Below are 13,412 nucleotides of genomic sequence, written 5' to 3'. Positions count from 1 at the left end.
GAAACCCCTTTCTGCTCTGTCGTTGAAGCAGCAATTCGCAAATGGTTTTTCGTCTTTCAACGTCTCTGTCTTTCAATTCATGTGGAACCCAATGTGACATCTTTTGAATTATTCCCATGGCTTTCAAGCGTTTGGAGACTGTTGTTTGATCAACGCCTAATGCTGCTGCAAGTTGTTCCTGCGTTTGACACGAATCCTGCTCGAGCAATGCTGTCAATTCTTCGTCTTGAAATTTTTTTGGCTGTCCAGCTCGCTCTTGGTCTGCCAAGCCGAAATCACCACTTCTAAACCGTGCAAACCACTTCTGACACGTTCGCTCAGCTAGAGCATGGTCACCATACACTTCCACCAAAATACGATGACTTTCAGTCGCACTTTTCTGCATGTTAAAGTAATGCAGCAGGACACCCCGCAAAAACACTTTATCAGGCACAAATTGCGCCATGTTCACTTAACTACAAACTGGTGTTGTTGACGCTTTAATCCACTGCCCTATACTACGAACGATACGCGATGACAGGGGTTTGCAACACATGTGTGGATACACGGAACTGTGGGACGCAACGTTCGTTGCGCCATCTCTTGTCCACCCGCACGAATTAATTCCTAGACCAAATATTTATCAGTAACTACCATTTCTTTAAAATTATCGAAACAGATGAACAAAAGTATAATAATCTTTACGTGACAATTTTGGATTTGGAAAATGAAATTCACCCTTTAAACATATAGTCTCTACTTCAACTATAGGAAATTGCTTTAAGAAGTTCTTTTCCACTGTTAATAAACGTATAAAATTCCTTGAAAGTAAATTTCAAATTTTCCCTGATACAGCCCCTATCATCTCTCTAAAATTTTCTAAACAGGTGAACAAAATATATTAATCGTTGATAGATGGTGAAAGGTAACAGTTTTGAGTTTACAGAAAAACAGCTACTTTTCAATATCTATACTTCGAACTAGATACAAATTAAAAAAAAAAAAAAAAGTTATAAAGGGGCTGGTGAGAAGTTTGTACCCGTCACCGGCTTTAATCAAAATAACAGCAATTTTTCCGGCCAGGCCAATGAAAAGCCGGCCAGTTGACAGCCCTATGTATGAATATGTTACATTCGCAATTCATATACCAGTATCTCTTTGGTATCACCTGTTTTGGTTATTAGTTATTAGATTTAATTTTATTGTGTGTGCTTTAATTCTGTACATAACCTACAAATTCTGAATGAATTGCATACCATGACTTCTGTAAATAACTTACAAAAAAATTGCCCAACTTTCAACCGAGGAAAAACTTAAAATTAAGGCTTAGACAAAACAAGCAAAGTGCAATTCAGGAGTGTGTTCGAAAAAAAAAACTGTTTAAATTTACTGTTTAAAAAAAAATAACATCTTATGGCAGTAATGTTGTATGCACTAGATACATTTCCACAATTTATTTTCAGTTTTCCTAGATAAATTGTGAATAAAGCGTGTTCAATGTACATTTTTTTTATAACATTAATCTCTGCTATGAACTCTCTTCAGTCTACACTGAAGAGGATCACTGTCAGGGACTGAGTTTGCTAGAATGAATTGTTCACAATAATCTAGAAAAAAAAATATTTAGTGTATCTATAAAGCTTCTGAAATTAATATTAACTGTACCTATGGCGTCAGTAAAAGAAGAAAAGTTTTTTTTTTCACGTCAAAAAGAATTGACACTTTCAAGAAATTGAATGTCCCAAGAAAGGTTATCACCATTGGTTATGCTTTCCATCGAAAAAGACCTGACAATAAGAATACTAGAGTTCAACCAGCATGTATTAGGCAGATTTGTTCCAATCAAAGAGAGAAGAATGAACTTACTAATTAATTAAGGTGATTAATCGGATTAAATGTTCTGCATTTTTATTTTTTAAAAACAGAATTTAATTTAATTTAACATGTCACATAGCATTTGCATCCAAAGTTATGCTGATTACTCAATGAGTCCACTTTATATCTTCTGTCTCCGATCGTTCGTACTGCAACACCCGAAACCACAATCCACCAGCCGCCACTGTTTACAGTTATTGCTCTGTCTTCTTTTCTTTCCTTTCTATGTGTAGATACTTGGAGCGACAGCTATTAATAGTCCAGTTTCACGTATGTTATGTGTGTATTTTACTAGTTTCTGATAATATCTTACTTCCATACTTGTCACTGGACTGTTTTGTTTCAGCTATGTGAGCCGAATAATTATGTTTAATATAAAGATTATATGTATTAATATAAAGATAGAAATAAACTCCAAATTGTATACAAAAGTATGTTGCAAATGTCAGTATGCCCCTTGTCCTTAAATCTTTATTTTGTAATATAACTCTCCTAACTTTCGCTTTTAATATTCCGTCTCTTCTAATAAAGAACCCAGTTTTTTGCTTTTTCATTTCTTGCTTGGTTTCCTTTTAACAAACTATAAGTGACACATTAATTTCATCATTTAACTTACGTGTTTGTAATGTGTAATTATGTTCGATGATGCTCTAATCTTTCATCTTATGATCTACTGCTTACAAGAATAATGTAATATAAAATTTAGCGCATATCATAACTAATATGTCCATTTAGTATTGACAAACGTATTCGTGAAATTTAGTTATTTTCTTAAATAATTTTATCCTGATTAATTATATGTCCTTCGTTGTGAATTTTGTTTTAATTGGAAGCAGTATTTTCCTCAACTTTCTGTTTCTAAGTTTAGTATAGTAATATTTAAAATAATGTTACCAAGAGACTGGGATTAATAACGTCGACCCCGTTTTCTTTTTCATTTACGAACATACTTTATATTGCAGGTTCCGGACACATCAAGCCATCAGAATATACATGAAGCTGAATTCTTAATGGCGTTCTGTCGATACCTTGTACTTCAGGGATATGATCCAGAAAAAATCACGATTTTGGCTGCTTATTCAGGGCAGATGTTTTTGATGAGAACGGTAAGGTGCTATTTTTACGTCAATATCAAAATGCAACTTTTGTGTTTCCTAGTAGGATATGATAATTTTATTCTTTAATTTTCTTAGGCTTTGATTAATATCGTAATATTATTATTATTGTACAATCTTTCCCTAGCACGGGCTGGTACCCATATGACATCACTAGTACCCATAATTCGTACTTTCAAGTGTATTATGCGTTCTGATAGAATACTTACAGAAAAAAAGGATGTTCGTAATTTCATACTGTCATGACGTTTCTTGACTACTCTCAATACGGTTAAACATTACTTTCTCTTTCTCTCTCTCTCTCTCTCTCAGGAAAGCAGAGTGTGAATTGAATCTTATCGAGCAAATATGTGTAATGATGTTTTTTTATCCATTTTTACTATACTTGATAATACTGGTTGCAATACATCATATTAAGCTGCTCAGATGCTCGAGAATTATCTCATAGTTAATCTTGCTTTCAGCTGTCAAAATTTGAATATCCATTTGATATCACATTTTTAATGTAGGGTATCTATTTCATTTCCAGTTCTTAATGCAGATTTTAAAACAACCACTCCAAACTGATCCCTGTGGGTCTATTACACGTAGCAGAATAATGTTCGTAATAATAAAAATCACTAACTGCCACATCAGTCACTATTGACCTGACTCTTCAGGCATTTCTCTCGCTTTCTATGCTTGTGCTCCTCCTGAAATCACTGTTTGCGATTTAGTTAAGAGGGCTTTGTTAGTATCATAAGGTTGTAACTATAAGGTTGTGTGGCCATGTGTGATCTTTTCCCCGTAGAGAGAAAACAGTGGATAAGTTTGAGGAAACTAATAATAAATTATTTCTCCTTCTTTGTTGTTTTCCATTTGTAAAATCAAAGTGTGACAAGTATGAATCTTCTATTAATGAAGGTACGTAATGAGTGAAAGCAGCAAACATCTTTCATCTTCACTTTCTAAGGTTGTTAATGACGTTAAGGTTAGACAGGAGTGATCACTTTGCAAGTCATTAAGGCGTCTATCTCAAAAGACTGAACACTCGAACTCAATGTGGCAAGAGTTACAAATGTAGTTCACCTTAAGGAATTTGGGAACACCGGCGTGGTTACTTAAATTTGTGGTCCAAACACAGCTGCTGCTGTTTCCACATGACGCAACAGCTATTTCGACATTGTTATATTATCTGACACTAAGATTTCCCTGAAATATAAATTTTCGATTATTTTATGATTATTTTGCTGAAGAGATATACCGTTGTCTTTGGTGTAACATACTAAGAGTTAGCTGACCATACTAAGAGTTAGTTGACAAGTAAAACATACAATATATGTGGCAACCATCTACGTATGCAGGCACGCAGAGCAAGAATTTCCTTCAGAGAATTTAAATACCTGGAAATTGCTTTCCTTAAAAAAGAGATTATTTTGTTGGGAACTGCATTTTTCGCGTCCAACTATGTTAAAATCTTTATCTTTCATATGCTTAGAAGATATACATTATGGTTTTCTTCCGTTTTGTGAGGAAATGAGTGTACAGAAAATTTTTAAATAAAGAAAACGTGTGTCAATCTTTGAGTTCAATACGCTCCGTTTGGTGCTTTACTAGGAAGTCCTTCAATTCGTATTCCTTTCCTGATCTAGGGGAGAAACACCACGGTTGTTGAAACAAAAAAGAAGAGAAAGAGTTCAAGTCAGAGAAGGTTTGAGAATAAAAATATTAATATTAGTTTATGTAATGTGGAAAGCGAAAGAGAACCTCGTGACGCAAAATTGAAATGTTCTGTATGAGCATTTTTATAGGCTTAGGGGGGAAAAGCTATGATACTTTGATATATCCTCTACGAGTCCCAATAGTTTACATATGCACTAGAAAGCTAGAAATACAATGAAAACATAATTAAACGAGATAAGGACAGGCCTTTGATACTTTTAAAGGCATTTTCTCAAGCAAACACTGATCCTGGTGTCTTCATAATTTAGTGCTGAATACAAAAATGAGAGTAACTCAAAATCTTACTTTCTCAACAGGATGTCCCTTTTCACTTTCCACGTCTCATATTTTTACGTAAACTCCTTTAGTTATACTTGAAGGCTAGATACAAATGGTACGATTTCAGTGCATAACATCGAAAGTAAAAAAGAGACTATAAAGAACAGGCTTCGGTTAATTTCTGGGGATGATAAATATTCAGTAATAATTTCAGAGGTTATTACGAGTTAGAAAATTAAGATTACTCTAGCTGAAATATTAATAAATCTGTGATAATGTCAAGTAATACAAGCTGAGATACTAATACAAATCGTAATTATTTCTAGGACAAAATATTTTCCAGAAAAAGCTCGTGTCTCCCATTTCCCCATTATTGGATCAAACATTCAAACAGTGCGTACTTCATTAAACACAAGTGTCGAGTGTTATTTTTCATACAGTTTGGTCTCTGCTTTGTTCTTGTGCTCTGTCCCGGACGTTTTAAAGCCAATGTAGTCTGTCGTCATTTTCTTCAAATTGACACTGTCCATTCAAAATTGCTTGATGTAGGAATCTACGCTTAAAACCATGTAATAACTCTAAAAGACTGCAACCTGTAGACAGATTTACGGTATAGTTATGCGCAAATGTTACCTGAGGTGAAAATTCTACTTATTGATCAAAGTTGTTTTCACAGGACGTTTTTAGTCGCTGTTCAATGTTTCGAATAATGATTTAAAAAATCACATTTGTATAGCCCCGTGACATTAACAAAATATATCTTCACATCATCGTAGGAGAATATATTTAAATGAAACGTCTGTGAAAGCTGGTCCTCTATCCAAAATGATCTCATGGAAAAGGCCATATTTTAAGATAACATGTTCCTAAAGAAACAGAAATAGAATACCTGATCCCCTAATAAATCAAAGTTACGAACTTTGTGATAGTATCAATAAACATAATATATTTATGCCTGTGGATTGTGTTAGCACAATAGTTCCTTGCTGTATTGAGAAATGAAGGATAAAATGGTAGACAAGAAGGAAAGTTCTGCAAAATTCCATTTGGCACACCTGGTCTAGATTTTCAACTGACATATGGCACACTCTCTGCACCTTTAGTAAAAATTTTTAGATGTTCCGAGAATGCAGAGTTTTTGCCAAGGGATAATACGATTTCGAAAAACTGGAATGAGATGAATCCATAAGAGATGTTTGGCAAGAATTAAGAACTTTAAATTGCAAAGAAACTGGAACTCCTAATAATAATTTCATTCGTATGTTTCTTTTTGTTATCTACGTACAAAATTCCACCAGTAATTTGAAAATATAAACTTATCTTTCTATATTCAGATTCCTGTCTTCTTTTCCTTGTATGTAAGAAAAAAGTATATTATAGAAAGAATCTTTTCTTTGTTTTTCATGAAACGTCTTCTAGAGTGAAAATACGAAGCTCTTCCGCAGTTCTTACTCTCGTCGGAAAGGAAAGAATTGAACACTCAAAAACCGCTTTTGGAATCAGCCTCGTAACTAGGTGTGCATTCACTTTCTGTAATATATAATATAATACTGTAAAGTTGAAGGTCTCAGGTTCTGCTAACTGTCTTTAAATTTTTCCAACATTTTTCATCTGTTTCAAATGCACTAAACTTTTGCAGTCACTTTTTAGAAAGTGTCATCCAATGAGAAAGTTTTTAATAAATGTAAGATATTAAAACTGCAAGAAGTTTGAGTTCGTAACTCAGGTATGTGTTCGCAGGTGGATTTAGCAATTGATCTTGTGAATTAACTCTTAAATTTCAAAATTCGACACAGGTTGATTTGCCCCTCCTCTAAGTCAAGTATACTTGTATGTGTAGAGATGTATATAGAGTTGTTACTAAGTATCTGCGAGAACCTCCGAGCTTTCTGCTGGATCGCACAGAGGAAAAAGTATCCATTTTATCCATTTTTGCAGAGGGAGAAGTGGCTTTAGTAGTCCCCTGGAAAAAATCTGGAGCCCCATTTCGTGAGGGTTTACAACAATGGACGACGTAAAATTATTGCTTCCGTCAAGAAAAAAAAAATGTATTTAATATGTTTGATTGTATTCAGTTGTTAAATTTCTCAGTGCCTGTTTACAAAATGTAAAGGAAAGAATATAATAGTTAAATTGGAATATTTTATGTTTTTCACATGCTGTTCTTATACTACTTTGATCCCTTTGTGGATATTACCTTTCAAAATAGAACAGATGTGATACAATGAGGCGAAACAAAAGAAGTGATTGATTGAATTGTGTTTACGTCCTACATCAGCAGTGTATATAAAATGAAACGTATATTTAAAATGGGATATTCTCTTTTAGCCTACACGGTATAACTGCGAGACGTAAAACTGAAAGATTATTTCCTTCCATTTTTAAAATGGAATCTGGCCACTGTAATGTGTTTGAACTGGGACCCAGCGAACCAATAGTACGCACTTTTGCCACTAGATTAAGAAGAATAAAAAAAAGTACAGAAGAATTTGTGACTGTGACCTTCTGTTAATTATTCATTGTGGTTTCTGAGCTCCTTTCTTTCTTCAAATTTAGTGTCTTCAAATTTTAACGTCAAATTCAAGTTTTTCTGCGTCAGCGTGCCTATTGAAAATATAACATTAATTCTGATATGATATTCCAAGATGGAATTAAAAAAAGATTCATAGTATCCAAGGCGTACCCAGAGATGATGTTGCAAGGGGACCTATAAAATTACCTTTAATTCAATTTCAACTTTTCTTTTTTTAACCCCTAATTTATTTTCCGAGTTCTCCCATTTTGATAGCTTCAGCTAAATCGGTTAACTTACTACTTATAGTAGATACATGATTATTGGAAAGACAATATTTATGATGTGTTATGACATATCAAAATATAACACGTAGTTTATTGGGAAATGTTGCATTGTAAACATTTTGTTCTATAATCTACGGTAAAGACGCTCAGTTTCAAATACGCCACTGGGTAAAAAGGAAGTCGTCTGTTGTTTATTGAACAGTCATTATATAAGTTGTTGCACGAATTTTACATATGCTGTCTAAATTCTTTGTTTGAGCGACTGTCGACTAAAAGGGTGTATTAAAAGTTTACGACATAAATTAATACTTCCAGATATTCCATCATTCACAGTAAAATGACAGAAGCACTGAAATATGGTTGTGTTGGTGTTATTTCTCTCTTACTTGACAAGTATTAAGCTTTTATGGGGAAAAATATAAAGGTAACGATGAAAGGTGTGTCGCTTTTTCTCCCACCACCTTCGAACATTGATATGTCACCTAAGACGTACCTGAAAGATCAAAAATAGTCCCCGTCAGCATTGATAATTTTCTGCCAACGTTCTGGAAGACCATGGATTTTATCCCGGTGGAACTTGGTGGGCCGTGCAGCGAAGAAGGTATCAAGTGCATTTTGCACCTTTACTAGGGATTTGAACAGGCGTCCTCTAAGGTGATTGTCGAAGGAATGAAATAGGTGATAAACGGAGGGTGCAATGTACGGGGAGTATGTCGGATGCAATAGTGTTTCCCATCCAAGGCCTAGAATGGTGTCCCGGGTCATCCTAGCCACGTGGGACTTAGTGTTCTCCTGTAGGAGGAGGACCACTCTGCGATTCAGAAGTGCTGGCTCCAGAGTTTTGAGTTTTTCTTGAACGCGGCTCAACTACGGACAATACCCAGTTGCGTTGATGCTCTGACCAGCTGGTAGCAGTTCCCGATTCACGATGCCGCGAGCAGTCCACCATACGCACAGGAGGACCTTCTGGTAGTGCTGGTTTCGGCTGTTTTGTAACCGGTTCATGGAATGCTAACCAATAAAGATGGCGCCGTGGAGCTTCGTACAGAATCCACTTCTCATCACGTGTCAACACCCTGTCCAGAAATGGCTCCTTCCTCAGACGAGACGGCAAAGAAATACAGGTGTCTGCTCGCGTTGCCTTCTGGCCCGCAGTGAAATCATTGGGACCCATCGACTCAACTTGTAGTGCTTCCTAAGTTGATGAAGGTGCTGCCAAATGGTTTCTCCACTCACACTGAATTGTAGTCCCAGTTCCTCACATGTCGGCCATTGTTCGCCTCAACTGCTGCCTGAATATCTTCATTTTGTACACGTGTTTGTCTTCCGGCAGTTGGTGCATCTTCGAGTGTTTCGTCATTGTCCTTAAACTTGTAAACCACCGCTGCACTGTCCGTGTAGTCACGACACCCTCACCAAAGGCCTTGCATATCTTCCGCCGGGCTGCAGTGGCGTTTGACCCCAGTTTGAACTCGTACAGCATACACACCCTTACGACGCTCTGTGGAGGTTCCATATTCACTCTGTCCTTACGCAAGTTCACGGTGTAACTGAACTGCCACAACCAGGTAGTATGTTGGATATACCCACACCGATAACTGACCTTCGCCTTATTTCCATTCGCTTTCAACTCATGGTGTGAGGGCCAATTGAACACAGACCTCCACAAAAAGCGACAGAACTCTCTTGGTTAGCTTTATAAAACAACAATTTTAAATTACAAAATAATATACAAAGGAAATTATGACTTCTTTGAATACTTAATCATTATCACTCAGGGAAGAAATTAAAGGGCAGAACCTTAAATCTCATGACAGGTAATGCCACTTAATAACGCACTTTTAAGTAAAGTTAATTGCGAGTTTCGGCCACTAGATGACTTAGCGTTGTCTTCGAGAGCACTCCTACAACTATAGTAAAATCAGGATGACCAATAAAGGTTGTAGGATGTCAGAACATAGAAAAAAAAATAATTTGTCAACAACTATATATGACACAATAATTACAATAAAGAAATTGGTGGAGCAAGATGTGTTTATCGTCCCAGTAAAGAATTTTTTTTTTTGTAGAAAATGGAAAAGATCCAGTTAGTGTTTTAGATATCGAGATGTATGCTTGGCTTCACTAGTTTCTGTAAGTTATTAGAGTTGACTGGAGGTAATTTTAGGCAACCTTGTATATTAGTAATGTCACCATGTTGAACTATCTGTAGAAGCTTCAGGTGCTTGCTACCAGACTAGACGTTGACTATCTTTGAGACGGTTTCGTATGTAAGCATTCTCAGTTCTAAACTGCAAAACTTGGTACTCCACCTTCACCGAGACTGAATCCCATTCACCTAAGTAGCTTAGGAAAGTAAGATGAGTAGACATTCAGATTGTTCAGTGATATAAAACGTTCTTTCATCGGAATCAATTACTAGTGATGGAAAATGTTATTGAAATCAAGTTGTAATAACTAAAGAAACCGATGAACTGAGTTCTGATTGGCAACACAATAATTATAAGCTCCACCTGAACATAATAATAATATAATGGTATTTATCACTTCTATTGTAGAATTTATCTTTTATTAGTATCCAATTACTCGTATTCCGAAGATGGTTAATTTATGTATAATGAAGAGAATAATTTGGTAATATGAGTAGGCTATCTTCTTGTAATTATATAATTTTTTTAAAAAATAGTAAGAATTCATTAACTTTAAGCTCGAGATACAATTTTCTGATATAAACGAGGGGATTTAAAGGTAAATAGATACGGCAGAGAACTGATTCAACATTTTCGAAATTTATTGTCTTCACCAAAGTTATCCAGCAGCCATTATGTGTTTTTGAACTCATGCTTAACCTTTAATTAGTTACATTACAATTTGTCCTAACACTTCGGAAATTTCGGGTTTTAAGGAGGATAAGGAGCAACTTCTATTTTTTGTCACATTCAAATAAACATTGTCTGTCTGATCATCGCGGGAAAACAGATGAATCGTTTGAAATAACCTGAACACAGTAAACACTGTGCTCGAGCCGGGTTTTATCGTGTCGCATTCGTGAAAATGCGTATCGTAAGGGAAAGGAAGAGAAGTTTAGAATGTAGAATATCTCACGAGCATCTCACGTTAGGAAGATGAAACTTGGTGTATAAACTCCTTACTAAAAAGAAATTAAAATATGGCCCCACCTTCTCGGAAATTCTCCGTTTAAGGGAGGAAGAGGTAATTTGTTACTAGTTTCTCAATATATAGAAATGGAGAAACTGGCTTGTCTCTATTATTTTCGCAGGAAACTGGCTATATTATTTAAAATAAATTTTGAAATATAATATGCAGTTGTCTTAAGCATGTATTTATGATGTCGCTTTCATTAAAATACATATCCAAAAGAGGGACAGGGGATGTAAAGTGTACACCAACAATGGAGTATCTTACGAACCTCTCATGTTAAGGGAATGAAACTCAGTATATAAACTTATTAAGAATAGATGGCCAAGTGCCAGGGGCAATTTCTGTAATATTTTCAACGTTTTCTATTTCATCATCGGCGCAAAACGGATGAAGTGTTGGAACCTAATTTCGGAACATAGTTAGCACTTGAGTCGAATCGAGTTTAGTGTAACTTTCATAATATGGGGAGAAGGGATTTATGATATAAATTACAAATATTTTGTATAAACTTATACTTCCCGTGAAAAGAATAGGCGTTTGTAAATCTTACAGGATACTTGTATGATGTACTGTATGCTGAAGAAACGAGTAATAAGTTCTCTCATACTACACATTGCAGTGTGTCGGGGACAACTGATTATCTGTGAACAATTATACAGTTAACTTTTTTTATAATAGTATTAATAATAATAATTAGTATTAGTATAATACATTAATTTGCAGATAATAAAGAACACTATATTTGATTTTTCAGGTTCGAAAGAAATATCCACTACTTGAAGGCGTGCGTATTATTGTAGTAGACAATTTTCAAGGAGAAGAGAATGATATAATTCTTCTGTCTCTGGTGCGAAATAACAAAGAGGGAAAAGTTGGTTTCCTGAAAACTGAAAACAGAGTATGTGTAGCACTGTCGAGAGCAAAAAAGGGTTTTTATATAATGGGTAATATGGATATGCTTGTAAAAGAGAGCGAGCTGTGGCAGAAAATAAATGCCACTTTAGAAAGACAAAATGCTATTGATACTCACCTGACTTTAAGGTGTCAAATACATCCTTCAGCGTACGTAAAAGTGGCAATGGCAGAAGATATAATTAAAAACTCCCCTGAAGGCGGGTGTCTTCAGCTTTGCAATGCTCAGTTAACATGTGGTCATAACTGTACGTCGATTTGTCATATATTGAATCGAGAGCACATAGATTACATGTGCCGTGAAAAATGTCAAAAAATTGTATGTGAACTTGAACATAGATGTCCAAAATTATGCTACGAAAATTGTGGAAAATGCATGGTTCCTCTCGAGAAGAATCTACCTTGTGGGCATACAAAGGTGTTGTGTTGTTATATAGACCCACTTACATACAAATGTCAGGAAAAAGTGGAGAAGGAACTACCATATTGTGGCCATAAAGTGAGCATAGCTTGCAGTGCAGATCCGACAAATTCTGAGTGCCCAGTATTGTGTGAAGATCGTTTACCATGTGGGCATTTATGCGAGAAGACGTGTCATATATTGCACGATCCAGACCATGAAGACTACAAGTGCATGAAACCTTGTGCAAGAAAGAATGAAATGTGTAGTCAGAATCACATCTGTGCAAAGGCGTGCTGGGAACAATGCGGCAAATGTTCTTTCAAGATAAAAAAGACAAGATCATGTGGTCACGTGCACGAGGTAGCGTGCAGCGTTGATCCGGAAACTGTTGTTTGTTCCAGAAGGTGTAAAAAAACATTACCGTGTGGCCATCCCTGTAAAATTGAATGTAAAAAACCGTGTGGATATTGCCCTGAAAAAGTTACTAAAACTATAGCAGACTGTGGTCACAGTGTGGTCACGATATGTTCTGACGAACCAACTAGGATCAACTGTAAGAAGAAGTGCGAGAGATCTCTTGAGTGTGGCCATAAATGTATGGCAATGTGTAAAGATCCTTGCACTACCAATTGCAAAGAACTCGTGCCGAGCCCACGTCGATCAGCTTGTGGTCATGCCGTTGAAATTTATTGCTACGAAGCTCGAAAGAGTGGTAAGTCGTTAGTTTACGGATATATAAACATGGATCAACCTAGAAAGTAATGTAAAAGATAGCGATAGGCATTGTAAGATTATTCATTACTAACCTTCAAAACTTCGATGCTTCTTGTAGATAAAAATCAACATGTTGCTTCTCGAATTTCTACTTTTTTTTCTGTTCTGTTCTATTTCTAATTGGTTTTGTCGTTTTGACAATGGTTCTAGAATTACAGCAAAAATTCTACAAATGTCAGGTTGATTTTATCTACAAAGATTATCCTAGTTCCTCAAAGACAATATTAAATGTTCTTTAGCGTAAATAGATAATATAAATCCGATAATCCGGAACTGATAGTCAAAATTGCGAAGTAGAAAGCTTTTTTTGAAGTAATAATAATAAATAAATACTAAGCTAGGATTGTGGAAAATAATAAGAATGGTTTAATCTGGTATTGCGTATAGTCACGGTTATAATGAGGTGTTTACTG

General features: G+C 35.6%; 1 protein-coding gene across 2 annotated transcripts in view; it reads left to right on the top strand.

Moving 5' to 3' along the window:
- Positions 1–13,412, top strand: part of LOC145690456 (NFX1-type zinc finger-containing protein 1-like) — a 157,774-nt gene that overhangs the window by 102,687 nt on the left and 41,675 nt on the right. For both annotated transcript variants that reach the window (XM_081765364.1, XM_081765362.1), the window contains 2 exons: positions 2,817–2,960; positions 11,665–12,937. In XM_081765364.1, the coding sequence (XP_081621490.1) occupies positions 2,817–2,960; positions 11,665–12,937 (1,417 nt within the window). The remainder of the gene's footprint in view (positions 1–2,816; positions 2,961–11,664; positions 12,938–13,412) is intronic.

The sequence above is a fragment of the Thermobia domestica genome, chromosome 1, assembly GCF_964235325.1.
Source record: "Thermobia domestica chromosome 1, izTheDome1.hap1.1, whole genome shotgun sequence".
Classification (NCBI taxonomy): Eukaryota; Metazoa; Arthropoda; class Insecta; order Zygentoma; family Lepismatidae; genus Thermobia; species Thermobia domestica.
This window is presented reverse-complemented; position numbering and strand designations above follow the sequence as displayed.